This window comes from Populus euphratica, unplaced genomic scaffold, assembly GCF_000495115.2.
Source record: "Populus euphratica unplaced genomic scaffold, PopEup_1.0 scaffold133.1, whole genome shotgun sequence".
In the NCBI taxonomy this organism is placed as follows: Eukaryota; Viridiplantae; Streptophyta; class Magnoliopsida; order Malpighiales; family Salicaceae; genus Populus; species Populus euphratica.
Window position 1 is genome coordinate 674,621 of NW_011499937.1, and position 23,388 is coordinate 698,008.

The 23,388-nt window shown below is 31.3% G+C and overlaps 2 protein-coding genes across 4 annotated transcripts in view; one reads left to right on the plus strand and one right to left on the minus strand.

The window, feature by feature from the left end:
• Nucleotides 1-7,156, minus strand: part of LOC105136644 (regulatory protein NPR3-like) — a 12,178-nt gene extending 5,022 nt beyond the window's left edge. Inside the window, exons 1-4 of one of the 2 annotated variants that reach the window (XM_011042063.1) lie at nucleotides 5,731-7,156; nucleotides 4,388-5,141; nucleotides 3,572-3,769; nucleotides 3,164-3,352 (exon numbers count right to left, since the gene is read on the minus strand). In XM_011042063.1, the coding sequence (XP_011040365.1) occupies nucleotides 3,164-3,352; nucleotides 3,572-3,769; nucleotides 4,388-5,141; nucleotides 5,731-6,279 (1,690 nt within the window). In that variant the 5' untranslated portion in view covers nucleotides 6,280-7,156. Of the gene's footprint in view, nucleotides 1-2,837; nucleotides 3,353-3,571; nucleotides 3,770-4,387; nucleotides 5,142-5,730 lie in introns of those variants that run through there. The other variant, XM_011042064.1, reaches the window with a different exon arrangement.
• A 9,945-nt stretch (nucleotides 7,157-17,101) lies between these two features.
• Nucleotides 17,102-21,783, plus strand: LOC105136645 (putative E3 ubiquitin-protein ligase LIN). Of its 2 annotated transcripts, none has more exons than XM_011042066.1 (7): nucleotides 17,102-18,685; nucleotides 18,788-18,926; nucleotides 19,036-20,009; nucleotides 20,101-20,248; nucleotides 20,362-20,598; nucleotides 20,823-21,077; nucleotides 21,389-21,783. In XM_011042066.1, exons 1-7 carry the CDS (start codon nucleotides 17,640-17,642, stop codon nucleotides 21,413-21,415), a joined length of 2,826 nt encoding a protein of 941 aa, XP_011040368.1. In that variant the 5' UTR covers nucleotides 17,102-17,639; the 3' UTR covers nucleotides 21,416-21,783. The 2 variants fall into 2 exon arrangements, with proteins under 2 accessions (XP_011040368.1, XP_011040367.1); XM_011042065.1 differs by having other exon boundaries at nucleotides 17,103-18,685; nucleotides 20,823-21,120.
• Nucleotides 21,784-23,388: the final 1,605 nt, after the last annotated feature.

Sequence of the window (23,388 nt, forward strand, 5' to 3'; positions counted from 1 at the left end):
TTTTTTTTCATATTTAGTTTATATTCTTTTTATTATTATTTATTTTAGTTCAAATAATTTATAAAATTGAAATATTTTTAGTTTCATGCTCCTTCAATTTTTTCATCTAAGGATTTGGTCTATATTATTTTGATTGCTAATTTTTTATTTGATATAATTTTTAAAATTGTGTTTCTTTTACAATTTCATTCTCTATTTTTTTCCTACAAAATCTAACCTTCATTCTATTAATGGTTATTTTTTTAAATTTTATAATTTTTTAAATTAATATTTATTTTTTAATTTTATCATTCAACATTAAATTGGTTAAGAAATGAGTTTCTTGATTTAACCCTAATTTAGAATTTCTTGGATTGCAAGTTTAGGATATTCACCGAGGTTCGCTTGTTTTTTAAAACTTATATTTTCTTAGTTTTATCTTTCATCATTCAATATTAAATTGATTAAGAAATGAGTTTCTTGATTTAGCCCTAATTTAGAATTTCTTGGGTTGCAAGTTTAGGATATTCACCAGGGTTCGCTTGTTTTTTAAAACTTATGTTTTCTTAGTTTTATCCTTCAATATTTATTTAATATAAGATTGAAATTTGTTATTATTGTTATTTTGCTTTCTATATAATTTTTTTTTAATTTTAAAAATGACTTGTATTATCTCGAGTCTTTTTAATTGTCATTATTTGTTAAATTTATCTTCTTTTTTTTTGCTTTTGAATTAAATTAAATTAATTGGTTAAATATAAGTATAAGACACTCACTTCATGATATTTTTTTGTTTGTTTTCTAGGTTGTTGCTTTGACGGCGCATGCGACCTCTTTTGGTGTCTTTGTGCAGCCTTTCATAATAACGTTAAAACTATCTTAGTAAGCTCTTTTTTGTGGTGAGGATGATGTCAATAACGGATCAACAATGAGTCTCCAATGAGCTTTTCTTTATTCTCCATCCAAGTATGATATTAACTTATTTTTTATAGTTAATTATTGTCAAATTTTTTTTGTTAACTTTATTTACAATCAATATCTTTTTCAATCATATTATTAAATTAATTAAATTTTTTTTAACTTAGTCAAGTCAATAAGTCAATAACTCAGGTTTTAAATGTTTCTTGCATTTTTAAAAATACTTTTGTGTTGTCTAAACATTTATTTTTTATGTTACAAAAAATCTAACTTACCTCTAAGTGTGGTGCAAGCCACCTATCTAGTGAGAAACTATTTGGCTAATGAAATATTCCTTTGCCAAATTTGTTTTTAAAATGTCAATGTCTGATAGGCATATTCAATTATACATCATTGAGCTAAAAAAGTAAAGAAGGTGGTGATTTTATTATGTACTACTTTAAAAAACATTAATAATTATTATAATGATTTTTTTTATTTTTTATTTATTCCTTTAACATTTTATTTATTAGAAATCAGACTTTATAATTTGTTTTGTTATTTTATTGAATTTATTTTTTAAATTTTATAATTCAATAATGAGTTTTGAAAATTGAGTTTCATAATTTATTTTGATTTATTTTCTAAGGGGTTATCTTAATCTCTGTTTTATGATCCAAATTATGAGTTTGACGGGTTAACCTAAGTTAATTTTTTTGTTCCTTTTTTTGTTGATTTTTTTATTTCAATTTTATTCTTCAATATTAGATATATTAAGAATTATACTTCATAATTTATCCTGATTTATTTTCTATAGGATTATTGCAGTCTCATAACTTAGATTATGAATTTGATAAATTAACCCAAGTTAATTCAAGTTTTTTTTTTGTTTTTTTTTTATAGATTTCCTTTTCAATTTCATCCTTCAACATTGAATTGATTGAGAATTAAATTTCAGATTTGTTTCGATTTGCTTTTTATAGGATTCTTATGATCTCATGAATCGGGTTACAAATTTGAAAGATTAACCCAAATCGATTCAATATATTATCGTCTCAATATTTTAAAAAAATATCATTTTTAAGTTTTTTCAAGTTAAATTATATTTTTATTGGTAGTTCAAGTTATTTTTAAATTTGTCAGTTAATCGAATCATACTAGGTCAACTTCGACACAATTAAATTTTTTTCTACTAGAAAAATATTAGTCAAGTCCAAATATTTGCTAGGCAAACAATCTAGCAAGTAAAGAAGTGCTTGAGATCATGATAGATGTTGCTTTTTAAAATATATTTTTATTAGAAATATATTAAAATAATATTTTTTTAATTTTTTAATATCAATACATCTAAATGATTTAATTTTTTTTATTTTTTTAATATCAACACATCTAAATGATTTAAAGATACAAAAAATAATTTAAAATAAAAAAAATTAAAATTCTTAAAAAACACAAACCACATACCAAACACACTAGCACAAAACATGTCTCCATCAAAGATATGATAGAAAGCAGCTCATTTTGTTGAAAGCAGAAATTCCAATAGTCAATACTTTTATTTATCTCCTTATTATCTTGCTATCACTACAAAGCCCATTATTCTTGCTTTACTCCACATTTAGTGGTATCCTGCTTTCCAAGAAATTAATGTACTCAGATGTCGAATATTTTCACTTCAATGGAATATATTGGTTCTACACAAGCGTTCAGCGCTGCCTTTTCTTTTATCAAAGTGCCAAGTTTTTGGAATCTTTACTGCTTTTACCGGCGGTGCAGGCAAACCAATGACATGCCTATGATATGAGAACAAACAAAGAAGAAAATAGTTGAAAAATAAAGGTTCCCAGAATGTTCACAATTTTTGTAACCTTCTGTAGACCAGAAAACCATGGCGCAATTTGTATTCCAAATTCCAGCAGAACAGATCAGACATGTTATGGAAACACGAACCAGACGAAGAGAATTTAGAATCTCAATAAATCAGTTGCAAATTTCTATAATTATTGTTTTTGGCTTGTGACTGAGAACATTTTCTATGAGCTTTCGGGAAGGAAAAAAAAAGAAGCTTTCAAGGGCTTAGTATTACATAGGCATAAAGAGCTTACAGATCTAGTTTGCTCTTTGGTTAAAATTGTACACGGAAGCAGATCAAAATCTTTAACTATAAACTTTGTATCAATTATTAGGCTTATCAGAGACATACTTGCATGCCCTCATAATTTCCTGAGTTTGTTACTAATACCATCTTTTTGAGAAGATGAGGATGACGAGGAAGACAAACCAGTGCGGTTAATCTCAGCCTTGTCCTTGGTAAATGCCCTTTGAACATCCTCTTTAAGCTCCATGAAACGTGTCCTCTTGATTCTTTGTTCATCTGGTGTACCCTTTTCAAGGTAGAACAAATCAGGAAGGTCATCCTCCATAAACTTATCGAGCACTTCAGAGCAACTGGGGAAGTATCGTCGGCCCATTTCAACTGCCATCATGACAAACACAGCTAATATGAGAATAATTGCAAAAACTAAAATAGTTTGTATTTTCTAAGCCACAAGTGATATTTGATTTTCTCAATTCTGCAATTTCTTGGGTTTCAATTGATTCAATCAGATTAAAAGGACTTGCGTAATTATAATACATTGTAACATATGTCCTGATATTGGTTACTGAAACAGAAGGATTCATAGCTTCCACGTACCTGTTTTCATAAGGGCTTCCATCCTAGAACGAAGTCTTTTGTTCTGCATTATTGGTGTCTCATTTAGGTCAACCTCCCTCAAATTCCCGTTAGAACCTTTTGATGCAGCAAGACCAGCAAATTCTGGTGTTGTTGCAGCATGTGCAATGTCCATGGCTAGCTTGGCTTCAGTAGGGAAAAATAATCTTGCAAATGCCACTGTGATGTACACCACAACACTTGATCATACATTTAAGTACAAGCCATGATAGATATTCATTTAAATCAATCAAGATCATAATTGAACAAAAGGTGCTAAAGCCATATATCAATAGGATGCCCTCACCTTTGCGGGCATCAAATGCAAATGAGAAAATCTCTATTTTTCATTAAGACTGCATGGTATATTAGGAAACTAGATAGGGGAGCTTAAAAGCTCCTATTTGGACGAGCAGACAAAATAACTAGCAGGGCATCCCCAACACCCAAACCAAGGAACTTAAAGCCCGAATAAAGCAGCAAGAAGATTAGTAATGTTAATATCCAAGTATCTCAACAGAATATTGAAAACGTCATTCCTGGACTTCTCTTTATGTGCAAGAAAGGGATTTCAAGAAAATAACCAAAAACTTCAGCTATTGGTATATTAATCTTGAAATTCTCAGGTAAAAAAGCAAGTTAAATATAAACTGGAACAAAATTATGCAGATTAACCCCAAATGAAATCCAAAAGCAAAATCCAGTCCCATAGAGCTGAAAGTGCATACGAACCATGTACTGGCTCCAGCAAAAAGACTAGTGATTTGATCCAAAATTATCATGTGCAGAATAACATACCTCTGTTCTCCAGGTATAGCAGCTTCATGTGCAGATCATCAACCATTGTATGGGAAGTGATGGAGGCACTCCCAGCCATTGGATTCCTTCTCATTTCCCTCTCTAAGATATCAATGCATAACCTGTCCTTGTTCGCTTCCTGCCCTTGCTCTGTTTTAGCATGATAGTCTTTTGGCCTTGTCAACCTTCGACAAATACTAACAGCACTTTGCCCATCTGATGTCAAGTCCAAAGCAGATGCTCCTTTCGCCAGCATTGACACTATCACTGATGGTTCTTTTCGCATTGCAGCAATGTGGAGAACTGTGTAACCTCGTGAATTTCTAAGATTGACATCAGCAAGACCGAGGCTAAGCACCTCAGACACGACCTTGAGATCACAGTATGATGCAGCATAATGGAGAGCGTTAGCATCATCTAAAGTTATATCAGATTCAGTCAGGAGAAGTTTCACAAGTTCAACATCATCTGAGTCTAATGCCATGTGTATCCTCTTGATTCTCTTTTCACGCAGGGCATCCACAGCCTCTGTGTTGTTTTCTTCATCAGAAATAGACTTGCGTCGGAGCAGTTTAATTTCAACTGCAACATCATGGGGAAGCTCCTTCTCTATAGAGATGTTGTCAAGATCAGACCGTGCTACTCTATCAACACATTGTGTGACAAGCTGACTTAATTGGCAATGGAAGGCAACCACAAGGATTGGAATCATATCTTCCACAAGAGCTTTCCCAACAAAGTTCTGAAGGCGTCTCTGCAAAAGACAGTTGCACCATTATAATTTTCTTCTGTTTCTTATAGAGCTCAAAGGACAGTTCGGAAAATAAATAGAAGGGCCCAAAACCTATTTTTTCTTGTTAAGTTATTCTTGTCAATTTACTCTAACAAAAAATTGCATTTTATTTATTTACTGAAAACCAGACTCCAAGAGGAAATAGTACAGGAAAAGCAACTATCCCTAAGTTATTAATTAGGCTTAAGTATTGGCATTCACAGGGTTGGTTCAGCATATGAATCAAATGGATTAATATTATCAGATCACACCTGCACTGCTAGAAACGAATCATTTGAAATATTTGCACAATGGGCGAACGAAGTAAAACAAGTTGGATCCCAATTCTCAAGATTTACCAACTATATTAGCAAAAATAGCAAGCGTGGGCAATTTCTTGTAAGCATAAGTTCACAATCGCTAAGCAACTGCGGGACAAGAGCAATTCCACCACAAGCAAATAACAGAATCAGTATATGCTAGAAGAGCACCATCACACCACATCAAGAATACAAACATCTTACATAATGAATAAAAAATTATGCATCACAGTGCAATAAAATAAACTAACCTGGAAAAGTGAAACCAGCTCTGGTACTTGAAATATGGATGATGCATACAGCAATTCCACTGCAAAATTAATTGCAGGTCTACACGCATCATGGGCACATACATTGTCAACACATGTTGAGACTTCCATTGGAGATGGCTTGAGTTTTCCAGTATACAAATAGCTCAAGAAAATTAGGAAAGCTTCATATCCAACCTTTCCACAAGGTAACAAATCACTCATGCAATACTTTGGTTTTCCTTCTTTCTCTGAAGATCCCTTTTCTCTCCTAAACAACTCGTGGAAAAACCTACTCCTAGCACCTAAAATACATCGGTGAACGCCAATAGCGGTACCCTCAACAACAATATCAGCATCACTATAATCACAAGTGGAGTCAATTAATAGCTGCTCCAAATTTGAGCTCAGCTTGTTTAGACTAATCACCTCAAGACTAGTTCCTGCCTCAGCACCTGAGGAGTTGGATATGTTGTGACTAATTGAGCCATTTGATAAATGAGAAGATGAAGTATAGCTCAGAGATGACGATGGCTCAGAGAAATTAGCCATTAATCCACCAGCGAACTTACTCTATAAATTATTAAGACTGAACCTATGATCCATATTTTCTCTATCGAATCATAGCATTAAAAAACAAATACCATAAGCTACCTTACTTTTCAACTAATGATGCTATTTATTGCTCATATCCAAACCCTAAACTTACAAGAGACACAGAAGAAAGAAATCGGCATCAAGGACACCTAAAAGCAAAAGCAAAAAAAATAAAATTATATAGCTGAACACAAAAAGGGTTTTACCGAAATAATCATACAGCTAAAACAAATTCAAAATCATAGTGTAAAATAATTAAAATGAAAAAAAGACAGAAACTTTATATGGCAATATCAAATTTTAGCTATCAGGAAGTCAAAAACATTACTTTATCTTAATAAAAAAAAACTTCAATATGCCATAACTAAGAACTTTCTTCCTTGAATTTCCAAGACCACCAAGTCAACATACTATACATAAAAATACAACACCAAAAACAAATTATTTTAGTAAACAAAAAATGTGAAGTGCTCTCAAGAACCTAGAAAAAGAAACAGTAAAAACCCTTAAATGTTATTATCAGATCTATCAAAGATTCTTTATCTTAGAAACCCAAAAGATTAGTACCCAAGAAAGCTACTAACTTGAGACAAATCAAACCAAAAAACACTCAGACACCAACAAACCAAGACAGTGCTTTTGTGAATTCAAGAACTGAAGACCCAGGTAACAAAAAGGGGTCCCAGACGTTAAAAGAAATTCATGGGCACGTGCCTAACGTGATGTGATAACAACCGAAACTTCATTTCTCGCTTTCAAAGTTACTGTTTTTCTAGAGAGAAAAAGGATTGTCTTTTTTTTTGTTTTACTTTTTTTTTTGGAGAAATAAATGACACCGTGACTAATTGAACGTGAAGTCGTTTTAGTGACAGTTTATATATCGTCATCAATGAGAGATGTGGTTTGATGATGTGTACAATGACGTCACCTTTGTTAGACAAGGAGACCCACCTCCACCTCTGCAAGGCAAAGACCATAAGAAGTCTTTAGATTGTTGATAAAGTATGGAATTTTTTTTCTCAAATAATATAATATATTTTGTTTTTTTTTAATTGTGGAAAGTTTTGTGATTATGGTTGCTAATTTGATCTCCATTGAGTAGTTAAATATCATTATTGAATATTATAAATATGTTTGTTTTTGTAATGGATTATATTTTTGAAAAGTTTTAATTTTTTTTATAATTTTAATGTGTTAAAATTAAAAAATATTTTAAAAAATAAATAAAAATATTATTGTGATATATCTTTAAATAAAAAATACTTTAAAAAATAATTAATATCTCAATCTCAAAACATGCCTTAACTATTAAACTTGTTTTGATAAGTAACCCAAATTAATTTCAAATAATATTATTTGATAATTTTAACAAATAAAATAGGATTCTAAACAAGTTGATGATTGTATAATGGATTAACTTGTTTAATTAACTAGATCTAATTATGTTAATTTTTATTTAATTTATTTTGAAATTTAGTTTTTCTATTAGCCTGTTAATCTTGATAATTTAATATATCATGTTAAAAAAACAGAGTTAATGGAGAATTATTAAATTAATTAGGGCTAAATCAATATTTAAATGCCACTATTAAGATTTTGTCTAAGAATTGTTATATATATATATATATATATATATAATGTAGCTATATAGCCATGAGAAATTAAATCATTGTTGGTAGGGCGTTGGATGCATCTAATTGATAAATCATGTTCAGCAACATCTCATCACAATCCTTGGATAAGGATGCTTCATGGCGCCATCTATCAATCCTTGACAACGTGACATTTGCATATCACCATTATCATCTTTATTTATTTTTTAGTTTTATATTTTGGGTATTGTTGGATTAATTGATATTAAATTCACCTCCGATAAAAAAAATATAAAATATTTTAGAATTAATAAATTCATGACAAGTGATCCATGATAGGTAAGAGATAGGCTTTGTGGAAGATTTTTCAATATTTCAATCTTCAATACTAAAAAAGAAGAAGAAGAAGTTTTTTTTTTATAATAAAATTTTTTAACTTTTTAATTTTCTTTCTCCTATAATTTTTTACATTTTGGTGAGACCAAAATAACTTTTCTTTTGACTTTCTCTTAAATTTTAACTCAAGATCATAATCTATAAAAATATATATATAAATTAACAAACACAACAACTTAAATATCAAGAATTTTAGTTGAGATTTAGGTTTAAGCACAACCCATTATTAATATAATAAATTATTAATATGATAATTATTAAAAATTTACATAATTAATTTTAAAATTTATAAAATTAATTGAAATACATGTTAATTAACTTGAAAATTTATACTAATAATAATAAAAAATTCTAGTTGAGATGCACACCGATTAATAAAAAAAATATGAAAATTTTACCAAAAAAATATGTGAACTCAATGCTTTATTTTATTTTATTTTTTAAAAAACACAATACTTTCCCAGATTTTCCATAGAATTTTAGTTGAGATTTAGGTTTAAGCCGCCATTATTAATATAATAAATTATTAATATGATAATAATTAAAGATTTATATAGTTAATTTTAAAATTTATAAAATTAATTGAAATACATGTTAATTAACTTGAAAATTTATACTAGTAATAATAATAAATTCTAGTTGAGATTCTCACCTATTAATAAAAAAAATATGAAAATTTTATCAAAAAAAATATGTGAACTCAATGTTTTTTTTTTTAAAAAAAAAAACACAATACTTTCCCTGTAAACATCAACTTTTAAAGAAGAAAAGAAAAACAGTGAGTGCTAACTAAATTTCATTCCAAGAAACAGCAAAAATTAGACCATACTTAAAGTGAAATGGAATTGAATTAAAAGCTAAGCATGAACTATTTTTAAAACTCATGAAATTTTTGCACACTATAACTTTATATTATTGTACTGAAATAGAAGAGATAAAGATGATATATTTTCATTCTTTTCCAGTTTTAATATGATAGAATTTATTCCAAAACTCTCTTAAAAACATTTATTTTTATTCCTCCATCTAAATGTATTTATGTTCTTTTTATATTTATCTATTTTGTCTTAAAACGGTAATTATTGAACACACTTGAAGTTACATAGCCTTGAAAAGAAGAATTCTACAAGAAACACACAACACTCTTCTTTTTTTTTTAATAAAGAACTTAATAAATAGTAAATTATAAAAAGCCACAAACTAAAATATAATTAATCTCAAGGGCTTACAAATAATTACTCACTCAGGTTCAGTTAACCAGCAAGAATATCCGTCTGGAGTCAACTGCAATAAATAGCAGAGCTGCATCACCGAAGCACACCAGAATTAAGAAATGCCCATGTCGGCAAAGGAAGACGATAGGGCTACGTGGGCTGGCTCAAAACCTTGAATGGGCCTATTCTTTATCTACTGCTCCTAAAATATAATTTAATGGCAGTAGATGCTTTCATTGGGGAAAATGGATATATTTGTCCCCTAACTCTGATTTGATTCTCATCTGGGTCCCTAAACTATATTCCGAATTAAATCCATTCCACAAAAATTGATGAAAAAATGAAGTTATTTTAAGACAAATAGGTCCTTAATTATTCTTTTATACTTTTGGAGGCTAGAGTTTGAAGGCGAGGGTTAATTGGGTGATGTCTAATGCCTAACCCAATTTAGATATTCTTATTTTTATTTTTTGGAATCTAATATAGAGTGCTTTTTTTTTTATTTGGGACCCAATTGGGATTTGACTGATATTTGGGGATTGAATAAATCATTTATACTTTTTTATTATTTATTTTAGTGAAACTGTACTTGTTGTTATGATTCTAATCTCTGAACCTGAAGATATACACTGGAAATTAAATTTGTTTGGGAAGTTCTTGAAGAATATAATTGTATTTGATTTTAATGAATACTGTAGATTTCTAGATCAGAATATAATAATCTAAACATGGAAATTAATTAGTCCTAGCTACCTTAGGCGATAAAATTATTGAAATTAAGCTAATCAGAGAAATTTATGATGGAACATTCCTAGTCAAAATTAGGACAAGGAATCTTTTGTGTTTTGGAACACAGCTATACTATATTAAAAAAGAAGAAGCGTAAAGGTTGTCTTAGATATGATTTTTACAAATTACTTTAAGTTGTTTTTTACCTTTTGACTCAGGGAAGAGTCCTAGTGAATAAAGATTGTCTTAGATATGATTTTTACAAATTAGTACTTTAAGTTGTTTTTGACCTTTTGACTCAGGGAAGAGTCCTAGTGATGTCTGATTATAAATAAGTTGAAACCCAAAGTTAGTTCCAGAATTAAATCAAGATCTTACTTTAATCTAAAGATGAAACTCTTAACTTCTAACTTATGAATTATACTTCATTCCTTCTTAGAAAAATAATTTGAGTTATTTTTAACAAAATTAGTTTTTAATTTTTAATTTAAATATTTTCAGATCATAAATTATTAATAAAAAAATAATTTAATAAATTATAACTCAAAATGAAAAAATATATTAAAGAAACTCTAAATATATATGTAAATCCATGAGATGCCCTCGATCAAAAGATGTCATGATAAGCTTTTGAATAAAATAGTAAGAGTAAATCATAAAGAAAACACAAATATTCGTTCTAGTCATTTAATACTTTGTTCTTTGGTTCTCGAGATCGTCCCAGCACAACAACTGTCAAGAAAAGGAAAGAGCCTCGAAAGATCACTAGCTAGAAGATTCAATGCTTCAATATGAGGCTTCTAAGCTTCCAAGAAGGATAGAAAATGAAATGTCATTTGTCTCCTCTCTTTTCTTTTCTTCTCTTCTCTTCTCTTTGAATGTTCAAACTGTAGGGCTTCACAAGATTTTCTTGGTAGATGCATGGAACATGGAACTGCACTAGGGATTTCATTAAAGATACTGATTGATAACATGATGTAAATTATATTTTTTAAAAATTTAAAATTTTTTTAATTAAAATTTAATATATTTTAAATTATTTTAATATACTGATATCAAAAATTAAAAAAATATTATTAGTATGTATTTAGACATGAAAATTATTTAAAAAAAACTATAATTATACTGCCAAACAAATTTTTCAAAAAAAAATAAATGGTAATACATTTTAATAGTCCTTTTCTCTTTGGAATGGGGCTCTCAATTAATTATAGCTAAGTAATTGCTCAACCAACCTTACTTGGTAGTTATATGCTTTCGAAATTATTATTTAACATGAATTTGCGACTATGACAATATTGTTACATTCTTCCTCTTTTCAACCAAACAATTTCCTAGCACTTAACTATCAGAAAAAATTCATTAATATTCACTTATAGTATGGGTTAAGGGTGAATTGATTATTTGCTTTGTTTAAAAGTGGTTGTGGTTATATATGTAATTAGTATAATGATAGAGAGATTAGTATGACTTAATTATAGATCTTTTAAAAATCTTAAAGAAAAGAAAAGGTGAAGGAGCGCTCTCTCTCTCTCTCTCATCTCAAAATACACACCAAATTAATTTTTAATTGTTTCTAACAATTCCTACTTATAATTTAATTATCTTCTATCATTTTCTACTTACATTTAACCCTTCAATTTCTAAATGCATCAAACATACTTCAAAACAAGAAATTATTACATAGATTTGATCCACCACTTAAGATTATATGAACTTAAGCAATATAATTTTTGAACATCAATGAATTGGTCCACATCATTTTGTGATGGATGGATTATTAATCACTTTATTTAATAATCATGATTTTGCTGATTTATACAAGTTTGATTGTTCGTAAAAATTCCATGGGTTTGGTTCGTAAGAACTCGTGTAATAAAATTAATACACCCTTAAAAATTGTTTTTATAATAATTATTCTTGTAATAATTCACTCTCATTTCTTAAATTCCACACCAAATGCTACATAATAGTAATAATAATAATAAAAACTCCTTTTCAAGCACAAGGAAGGGAAATATTAATTTGGTCCAAGCACAAGGAAGGGAAATATTAATTTGGGTTCAAATCCCATTCCACTTCACTAACTAAAAAAATAAAGTTTACAACAATTTTCTCTCTTATCAATCATCAATGATCTTGAGGAGAGTTTTTGGAAGAGAATAGCCGTAAGACATAATCTCTTACTCACAGTAGATATCTCCATTGGAAATCCTAAGGCCCTATGCATTGATTTTAAGAGAAAATCAGTCAAATTAATTTTATTTTTCAAAGCATGCGTCGTCATTGTACGTAAATCCATTCTATAATTGAGATCAAATCCTTTTTAAATGATTAATTAACATAAATGCAGAAGCTGTATACTGTTTATTTCACTACAGAATTTTTATATTTATGATGAATTTTCTATTAATAGTTGTATTATATAATTAATTTATTAATAAAATCACAAATAAAAATAATTTATCAATAATTTTTTGTTTGTTCGTAATAAAAAATATTATTATCAATAAATTTATTAATAAAAAAACTTACAAAAAAAATTACCAGTTTAATTTATTAGTATCTCCCTCCAAAATCTTGTTATATAACTAAGAAAAACACCATATTTAATTCTGTTAGAAGTTACTTAAATTTGTTTTTAATCTATTTGAATCCCAATTAACCAATGCCACGTTAGGTACATTACTTCTAATTACGAGACGAGATCTGAGTCTTATTCATAAACTGGTCTCTGGCAATGGAGAACGGAAGTGCCCAAGATAGTCAGTATTAACATGTGGGCCATAGAAGAAGAAAGCATGATCATGAGGAGCTTTATGAAGCCCTCCCGGTCCACAGTATCCCGTCAGGACTCGATCGAGAGGTGTTAGCTAAAGCCGTGAAGGCATTATTTATTTTTGCATTTTAAATGGATTTTTCAAATTAATTTTTTAAATATTTTTAAATTATTTTAATATGCTGATATGAAAAATAATTTTTAAAAATAAAAAAATATATTTTAATATATTTTCAAGTAAAAAATAATTTAAAAACAATCACAATCATATTTTTAAATAGACTTGCAATAATGAAAAATTGTGTTTAAATAAATAAATAAAAAGTTGAGAAGAGAAGAGAAGAAAAAAATAATAATAATGCTTTTTATATATATAAAAAAAAGAAGAATTAGAGAAGAAAAGAGGTCTCTTTATTATGAAATGAGAGATTTTAGTTTTTTATTAGGGTGTTTTATTGATGGATAATTAAACATTAATATTTTTAATTATTTCACCGGTGATTTTATCTATAATATTTAATTTAAATTTTTAATTTAATTTAAAATTTTTAGAAACTACCAAATATCATATTTTTCAATTCATCTGTATTTCCGTCTGTAATATTTAATTTAAATTTTTAATTTAATAAAAAAAATTAGAAATTTATCAAACAACACTGTCAAGTTTTTAATCTATTGATAATTTTATATTTAAAAAACAATAATTAATAGTGTAATTGAAAAGTGAAAAATTACAGAGCTATTTAGAAAATAATAATAAAATATTTCGTTAATAATTATTTTTATAATTGTTATGATAAACAACGCTAGAAAGATGTTAATGATTTACTAATGAATTTATTGGCAAAATTGATTTTATCAATAATTATGGCATGTCATTGTATTTTCTAATTTTGTTTTAATATTTTTTTTTGTTGATAAAATTTAGTGTAATTTATTAATATAATTATTATATTGATATTTTTATAAATATTTATTAATTTTTCAGTAGTGTATCACGTATCCATGGAAAAAAGTGTTTGAACACACATAAATATACAATTCGTGACATAAAAGAAGACTCTGTACCCTCTCTTTTCTTCTCTCTCTGAGCTTAGTGATCAAATGGCAGGGCTTTACTAGACTTCCTTGGTGGGTGCAGGAAGCTGAACCAGGGGCTTCGGGACGATGATTGATGAGCTACTTCAATATTCATTCCCTCTTTGGGCGTGGAGCTCCCAATTATAGCTCCATAATTGTTCTACTAACCTACTTTATACCCATAGGGTTTTGAAATTACTTAACGTGACATTGACATGAGAATATTGCTGTTTTCTTCCCTCCTTTAAACCAAACAATTCCCTAGCGCTTAACTACCATTAATTTCTATAAATATTTACTATAAGTTATGTGATTTACTTGCTTCTTTTTTTTTTTTGCTTTGAAGTATGGTTTCCACATGAGAAGTTAAGAAAAGAGAGAAAAAAAATATTTTCGAATCTAGATAAAAATACTTTTATAGTTTCTGGATGTGATTTTTTTTTAAAATGGACTCATAAAAAGTAGAGGTAGTTCATTAATACCTACAGGAATGAAATTGATTAAATTTAGAATAAGAAATCAAACAAATATATCTTAAATAAACAAAATCACGAGTTAGATGATTTTATTAGTATTTATAAGTTAAACTTGACCCTCCAAGCTCTTTTCTTTTTCCAAACAATCAAGAGCATAGCACATCATTAAACAAAACCATGAGCTAGATGATTTTATTTATCAGACATGGAGTCTCATATAACTCTTACACAAACACCCACACACACAACAATGAGCTTTATAGCCCAGCTCACAAGCATGAACCATTGATATATACCAGTTTGATCATCCGATGGCCTCCCAAACTTTAATTATATCGAAAAAAGCATTTGAACTACCAAGCCAAGACAACATACTTAACTTGACTGGGCCCGGTTGTATACATTCCAGTCAAATGGAGACAAGAGAAATGAATTGAGCGAAGAAAAAGACAAGGAAGAGAAGAAAGAATGGCATGGAGGACCGAGAGGAGGAGAGGCAATGGAAGGCTTTAAATGATAGCAAATCCAAACCACAAAAGTTATGGCGAAAGAAATAAAACGTTAAATATCAGCATTGGTATGTAGCTTCCACAGAGAGCATCTCTCCTTGCTTAGCTTTTCAAGATACAAACAAAAATCACATAAACGCGTTTAATTAAAGAGATAAAGATAAAAAAAAATAAAATAAAATCTAATGAATTCTTATCTTTTAAAAATAAAAAATATATGAAAAAAGTTTTATTTTCATCTCTTATATGATCTTAGACAGTAACTAAACATTAATTAAATGATTTTTTTCCGGTTTAAATGAGTTTTTTTAACTACATGTTATATATATATATATATATATATTAAAACTGGAGTCTTAATTCATTTGATATTAAACACTCTGCTTGCATTCGAAAACTCTGTTTTTTCACTATTTTTTCCTTAAATTCATCTTGAATGATAATGATGGAAGGAATAGAGACACCTTACCACTACCATTTTGGCTATGAAATCCTTCAAGATGACTCAAAAGGATCATTGATTCATAAATAGGCGAACAAGCTACAAGTAGAGACCAATTGAATTAGTTTCATGGACCCATCAATCATGAAAAAATACAGCGACCCGTGAATGCATTTCTTTTCAAAAAAAAAGTTGATGGGTCCATATCAACCCATCAAATTTTCTTCTATATAAGGTCGATCATTTGCCTTGGTATGCACTATTCTATCACCGTTTGAAAGTTAAATCAATCAACCATGTCTTCACAAAGTTGCTCTCATGATTTTTCTTTCTTTGAAATTATCTCCTTAAGTATCAATCCCACTTGAAAAATGTCTTTTCTAACTATTTATTTGGACAATTCATTTGATTTGATCATCAAATCAAGAAGGAATCTAGATTATTGATTCAAGAGGGCCAAATTGAAAAAAACATCCTTTCAATTCCCAACATTATGTTGTATGTTGGTAGGGTTTTTGTCACGTGTAAAACTATAAATTCAATTAATCATTACTTATTTTTTAACTAATTTATAGTTAATTTTGCTTGACATGTATGTTACTACAAATAGTGAAGTGTACGAGATTCTGTACTGTCAATAAATGTATATATACGACCTCTTTTGTGGCTGGCTAGACTAGCAGACCAGTGGCTGGGGTAAAAACTAAATCCCCTAGGATTAAATATGATTTTTCCATAGGGTTTTCAAGCTTTTTTTCATCTCAATTGAGTCCCTTCTGCATTTCATTAATAGTCAAATTGTACATGTTTTTATATATCTATATAAACAATACAAGATACAAAAAGCTTAGCGCTTTTTATTAAATATTCGTAAGGGTTACTTGGATAGAAAACTCAATCGAGAATATCTTAATACTTTTGGGACCCAATTGATAAAAATATTCTTTGAAAACCCTCCACTGGATTTTGAATTATATATTATGGCTATATGGGGGTTAATTTGAGGTTTGTCAAAAAATAAAAGGACTAATATAAAACTTAATACTACAAAGCATACATATATGTTCGAAGGCTCAAATTTGAGTTGTAATTAGAACACTTCATAACTAAAGACAAGAGGAAGATCACAACAACCATATCAAAATAATGTGAAAAATATTCTTTGAAAACCCTCCATTGGATTTTGAATTATATATTATGGCTATACGGGGGTTAATTTGAGGTTTGTGAGAAAAAAAGGACTAATATAAAACTTAATACTGCAAAGCATACATGTAGGTTCGAAGGCTCAAATTTGAGTTGTCATTAAAACACTTCATAACTAAAGACAAGAGTAAGATCACAACAACCATATCAAAATAATGTTTTCCTTTTCTTCTCTTTTGAACCCTTTTCTTCTCTTTTCATGAACACCAATCATGATCTAATTATTTTATCTTTGATCATTAGAATTAGAACCCTTTTACTGTTTTGTTCTGGTAAAAGGGATAAAAATAAATTTAATAGAAATTCAATACTTCACTGACTATATTATAAAGCTGTACTTAGTCCTCTGGCACTTTGCCCCCAAAAGACAAATCTTGAACTGGCACTCAAAAGTATTTGACAAGGCAACATCGATCATGCAATGTTATTGAGACTAGATGTTGTTCTGCGCGCTGATCTGCTTCTAATTTTCCATGAATCTGTTGATTTCTGCTACTTCTGTCAGTATGGGTCCTGTTCATGCTAGGGATTTCATATGCTTCCCCTAGTTTCAAAAATTGTTTTTTTTTCTTGCTTGCTTGATCGATCCATTCATCTCAGGCCTTATCACATCCCTCTCTCCCTCTTGTTTTAACTTCCAGTATTTTATGAAGAATTGTATTTGTTGGGTTTGATTGGTGGGAATTTTAACTGATGTAACTAATTTGAACCGGGCCGGTTTACCTAATGAAAATCATCCCGAGTTGTCTCTGTCCTCATTTGTGTGTCGTTCTTTACCATTTTCTTGCTTCTATAGCTGTACTTTGTTATCTATTCTTGGTTGTGAAGGAATGTCAGCGAACCTTTTGACACTTAATTCTTCGCTCCAAAACCAAACTCAATTCACCTAGAAATGGCTTCCTTGAATCAGTTGCTCGCCGAGGAAGGATTTGAGCACAGAAGTTTCTTGAGAAATAGGGCACAAGTGAAGCCTAGAGACAGATTGATTAGACCAGAAGAGTCTGTAATATTGCCTATACATGTTTGCCATGACCAAAAAAGACCCCATTCTTCCAAGAAGAAGACCAATAAGGCCTCAATTCTTAAAGGGTCGTCGATATTTTCATCGAGGAGAGTGAGTTCGGATACGGAGAGATTGCAGTCTAAGTCATTGTTGAGGGGAGAAGATCCTGCAATTGATGAAATAGCTATTAGAGCAGTGGTATCTATACTCAGTGGTTATATAGGCAGGTACACAAAAGATGTGAGTTTTAGGGAGATGATTAGAGAAAAGTGCAACTCTTGCTTGGTGGGAAGAAGCATGGGTTCGGATGATGGGATTTTTGGGAATATGGAGTCGGGAATGGAAAGCATCGAGAAGTTGGTTGAAGAGCAAGCAACAAGAAAGGAGGTGAAGGTGGAGTCATTGAAAAACTCAATCCGGCTTTTGAACATTGTTGCTTCATTGAATTCTAAGAAATCCAGGAATGGTTCCACTTGTGGTGTTCCTAATTCACATCTCTCAGCTTGTGCTCAATTGTACTTGTCTATTGTTTACAAGCTAGAGAAGAATGACAGGACATCAGCCAGGCATCTACTTCATGTTTTTTGCGATGCGCCATTTTTAGCAAGGACTCACTTGCTTCCTGATCTTTGGGAGCATTTCCTTCTTCCCCATCTTCTTCATCTTAAAGTTTGGTACCATGAGGAACTTGAATTTCTCTCAGGCACCCAGCATGTTGAGATGGAAAGAAGGGCGAAAACTTTGAGTAAGGTCTACAATGACCAGATGGATATGGGAACAATCCAGTTTGCTCTTTACTATAAAGAGTGGCTCAAGGTTGGGGCTAAAGCTCCTTCTGTTCCAGCCATCCCTTTGCCATCTAGATCAAGTTATGCACCGTCAATGAGGAGATCATCGGATTCTTATTACTCACGTTCTTCCATTAACACAAACTTGTAAGTCATTGATCACCACTTCCAAGTTTATTTTTCAAAATTAGAAAAAAAGATCTTGACAGTAAGTTATTTGCTTTATGATTTTTGTGTTGATCTCAAAAGATACCGAGCTGTGTTTGGCCCCACGCTAGAACGCCAATCGATGGACTTCGATTCTCGAAATAGAGCTTCAATGGATACATGGAGCATAGAGGAAGGAAAGGTGTGCATAGATGAATACAAAGATTGCAATTATGCTACTGTGAGTATCTTTGTCCCTATTCCCGAAACTCTGCTACCACTTTCCCATTTCTAACTAAAGTCTACTGCTTTATTGGAGAATACAATCAATAGTTTTCTAATTTTTACAGAATAAGAAGACGAGGACTCCTCGAAGGCCATCGAGTCAAAATTATGGAATTTCGAAAAATGACATGCGGCACGAGCCTCAGAAATCAGACTATTTTAGGCTCTTTTCCTGCCAAAGTGTGTTATCAGAATGCCTGGTTAATGGAAACATCATAGTCAGGAGTAATTCAATGAGGAATGAAGAGACAATCCATCTCCGTCCTAGTGATCTAAGTAGAGCCATTAGCACTATTTGCTCCTCAGATAGTCTAGCTGAGTGTGAAATTGCAATCCATGTCACTGCCAAAGCCTGGTTGGACTCACCTGGCAGTAACGTAATTGAAGGTGCTTTATCAAAGGCACCTGTGATTGAAGGGTTGCTTGAGGTCTTGTTTGCTTCCACTGATGATGAAGTTTTAGAGCTAGCAATATCTATTCTCGCAGAGCTTGTAACAAGAAATGAAGCAAATAGGCTAATAATACTTAACTCTGATCCACAGCTCAAGATCTTCATGAAACTCTTAAAAAGTAGCAGTTTATTTCTCAAAGGTGCTGTTCTGCTTTACCTATCGAAGCCGAAGGCAAAACAGATGGTTCCTCTTGAGTGGGTAGCACTAGTCCTTCGAGTTTTAGAGTTTGGAGGCCAGTTGCAGACCTTATTCACAGTAAGGTGCATGCCTCAAAAGGCAGCAATGTACTTCTTAGACCAACTTCTAACAGGTTTTGATGAAGATAGGAACTTAGAGAATGCTAGTCAAGTTGTTTCCCTGGGAGGATTGAGCTTCTTGGCAAGGGCCTTTGAAGTAGGAGACGTTATCGAGAGAAATCATGCTGCTACGCTCATGTTATGTTGCATTCGAGCTAATGGGAGCTGTCGGAACTACTTAGCTGACAATTTGAACAAGACTTCTCTCCTTGAGCTCATTGTTCTTGGTATCCAGAAGAAGTACAATGGGTGTGCATTCAATTTACTAGCGGAGCTACTGTGCCTGAGTAGGTATGAATTTTCTAGTTTCACTTCTGTAAAACATGTTTAGTAAGCTTACTATTCAATTTGTATTCTGATTAATCTGAGGAAATGTGAGCAGAAGAACACGGATCGTTAAATTTTTAACGGAACTCAATAATGGATGGGGTGGCTTGAACACCATGCACATCTTTCTAGTCTATCTCCAGAGATCTTCGCCTGAAGAACGCCCGCTGGTTGCGGCAGTTCTCTTACAGCTTGAGCTTCTGGTAAGTCCATTTGTAAGTAAGCTAATGGTCCTTTTTTGGTGCTGAGACCAAAATACTAGTTTATAACAGTTTGGATTCAAAATCTTGAACAATAAGTAGCAGTGATGTTGCAGGGAGATCTTTCGAAGTCCAGTTTGTATAGGGAAGAAGCAGTTGAGGCAATCACAGAATCTTTAGATTGCCCCAGCACAAAGGTTCAAGAACAATCCTCAAAAGCTCTCTTGATGTTGGGAGGCTGTTTTTCTTTCAATGGAGAGGCTACCGCAGAAGAATGGCTTTTACAACAAGCAGGCTTCCATGAGAGATTACGAGGATCATTTCGACGAAAGGAAATAGTTGATGGGAACTTGGTAAGCTTTAATATAGCAACATACCAGCAAAAGAAATTCACTTTTAGAAAAAGTTCAAGTCTGAAGAAAAATTAGTACAAGGGAGGAGTGGTTCTTCTGGTGCTGCATTTTGTAATTTGTCACATTAGTCTTTTAACAAATGAGGTAGCAGTAGTTTGGTGACAAAAAGAAATTTATACTCTCCTGTATAATGATTGCTTTTGTTATTTGAATGGCCCATCTAGAATGAAGAGGAAGATGCGATGGAAGATTGGCAAAGGAAAGTAGCAGTAGTCTTGCTCAACAGTGGCAGCAAGAGTTTTTTGGCTGCCCTTTCGAATTCCATTGCCAATGGCATCCCAAGTTTAGTGCAATCAAGCCTCTTCACTGTTGCATGGATGAGCAGAATCCTGCTTCCAGTAACAAATGAAAATTCAATCTCAAAATTCCAGCCGCAACTGCTAGAATTACCACATTATGACAAAGCTCTAATTGAAAGAGTGAGTCAATCTTTTTCACCACAGCATCTCATAAAAAGTTCAGGTATGATGTTCTTGATCATTGATTTTTGTGTGAAAAGTATATAAAAGGTGTTTTATCTTCTGTTTTCTCGCCAAAAAAAGCAGGCAAATTAGTCAAGATTCTTCAAAACCTAAGAAGAAAACATGGGATTTATGCAAAATAAAGATGAGCTTAAAGGGATTATTTTAGCTCTAGCATGTCTGCAAATGAGTTTAAACCTGTCATATCTGAGAATTGATATATTTTAGGAGGTTATCTCACTCCATAACCTATCATTATCTGTTGACAGAATATCTCTCAATGCTTTCAACATTGAATAAAGAGTTGATAGATACTCTTCGAAATCCTTTGTGACTTGGATAACTTATCAGCCTATCTTGTCAACCAACACAAGCAATTACAGTAATCAAGAAGTGCAAGCACAACGTTGAAGATTTTCCTATTGTGCGACGTCACAAAGTGGGAGGTTAGAGCTTTTGTTCCTCAAGAGGAGTTTGTTACATGTTCTTCTTCTCGTCTTGCCAATTTTATACACTTTCTTGGTTTCTGAATGCATGTATACTGCATAGGAATAGTTCCAGTGTGAGGTCTCCCTTCACTTTCATTGATTTTGTAAAAAGCTATATCTCAATATTGAATTAGATTTCTCCAATTCTCAGAAAAGCTTTAGATTTGAAGAGATAACATTCTTCTGTATGCACCTCATTAGCCTCAAAAGACTTGGCTGGGAATTTCACGTTGAACATTATCCCTGCATCTTTCCAACTCACACACACATGCGATGGTCACCATCTAGAGTCCCATTGCAGCTTACAGTTGTCTCCACTGGCCAAGCCTACCTGTCACTCCACACTCCTACTGTCTCAGGTTTTAAATTTTCTCATTAAACTTTGTGCGGGTGTCTTTCTCAACTATGTGATGCCCATGTTCCCTACATATTTGAATTCTACTGATACCTCCTAAAAACAGCAAATTTTATTGTTCTGGTCTTGCAGTTCCCTATGGTGAAAAGAGGGCATGAAATTCCAAGAAAAAAATACAGTATGAGCGGCAATTAACTGAAAGAATGTATGTCCTATCCAGTTATATTGTCTTCTTCTTGTTCTTGGGGTCCCCCCCCCCCCCTCTCCCGCGTCTGCAGAAAATGTTAAGCTATGGTCCCAGTTCCACATGAATGACACTATTACTCTACCTAATGGAACAAAAACACAACATTCCACATTAATTTGAGCCATGGAGTCCCAGTTCCACATGAATGACACTATTACTCTACCTAATAGAACAAAAACACAACATTCCACATTAATTTATACCATAGAGTCATGAGTAATCCAAATTTCCAGGAATCTTAAAAAAGGACCACAGCTGAAAAAATCCAATGTACCAAACGTGAAGGTAAGGCATCTATGTAAGAGTAGATTCTTACAAGATTGTACATGCATGTAGTTCCATAACTCCAAGCCCTAATGTCTTCTAATACTTTCAAATCCAATCATCTTGATTAAGAAATCATAAGTGCATGGATGCCATAGAATTATCTATTGCAGCAAAAGAAGACCTATGACTGACATGACAAAAGCATTGATTTGGCATCAATATATTAAAACATCCCAAAAGGCATTAATTTCGTGTCTTTTAAGCAGTTGAAGAGTACCAGTTTTGTACAAGATTATAAAGCAATGATTAGAGAACTTTCATGAAAATTCAAAGCATTTGCTCCCATAGTTATAGATCCAAAAATGTCTAGCTCCTAACTACGATTAGCTACAGAGATACTTGGGATTATAGTTAACCTGACAAATCACTCTAGATAGTCTTTGCCAGTGACATTGCCTGAGAGAAATGACAGTTCTGAATCTTGTTTTTATTTTTCAGACATCTGAGAGTATTTTACAACAAGCCTGTCAAACATAAAAAAGGAGCATAGTTTGAATTCAAAACTAACAATCACAACTTCCATGCAGTCTTACAGAAAAGGGTTTGTATCTCCATGCCTACCATGAGAAGAGAAGGACGTTACCACTCCATCGCCTCTCAAATAAAAAAAAAAACATGACATCTTAGTTGGAGTTTGATTGTTGTTGTGATTTAAAAAAAATATTTTTTTATTTTAAATTATTGTTTTTTATTTTAATGTGCTAGTGTCAAAATGAATTTTAAAAATAAAAAAAATATTTTAATATATCTCTAAATTAAAAAAAAATTAAAAAAATTAATTTTATAATAACAAATATACTCTTAATTTTAGTTGATATAAAAGCCAACTCAGGAATTTCCTTGTGATCGAAA

What these genes read in the sequence shown, in the direction of transcription:
- LOC105136645 (XM_011042065.1), top strand. Translation starts at nt 17,640, where the DNA reads ATGGCTTCCTTGAATCAGTTGCTCGCCGAGGAAGGATTTGAGCACAGA. An exon ending in AAGATTGCAATTATGCTACT is followed by an intron (nt 18,927 to 19,035) that starts GTGAGTATCTTT and finishes TAATTTTTACAG; the next exon opens with AATAAGAAGACGAGGACTCC. An exon ending in TCTTACAGCTTGAGCTTCTG is followed by an intron (nt 20,249 to 20,361) that starts GTAAGTCCATTT and finishes GTGATGTTGCAG; the next exon opens with GGAGATCTTTCGAAGTCCAG.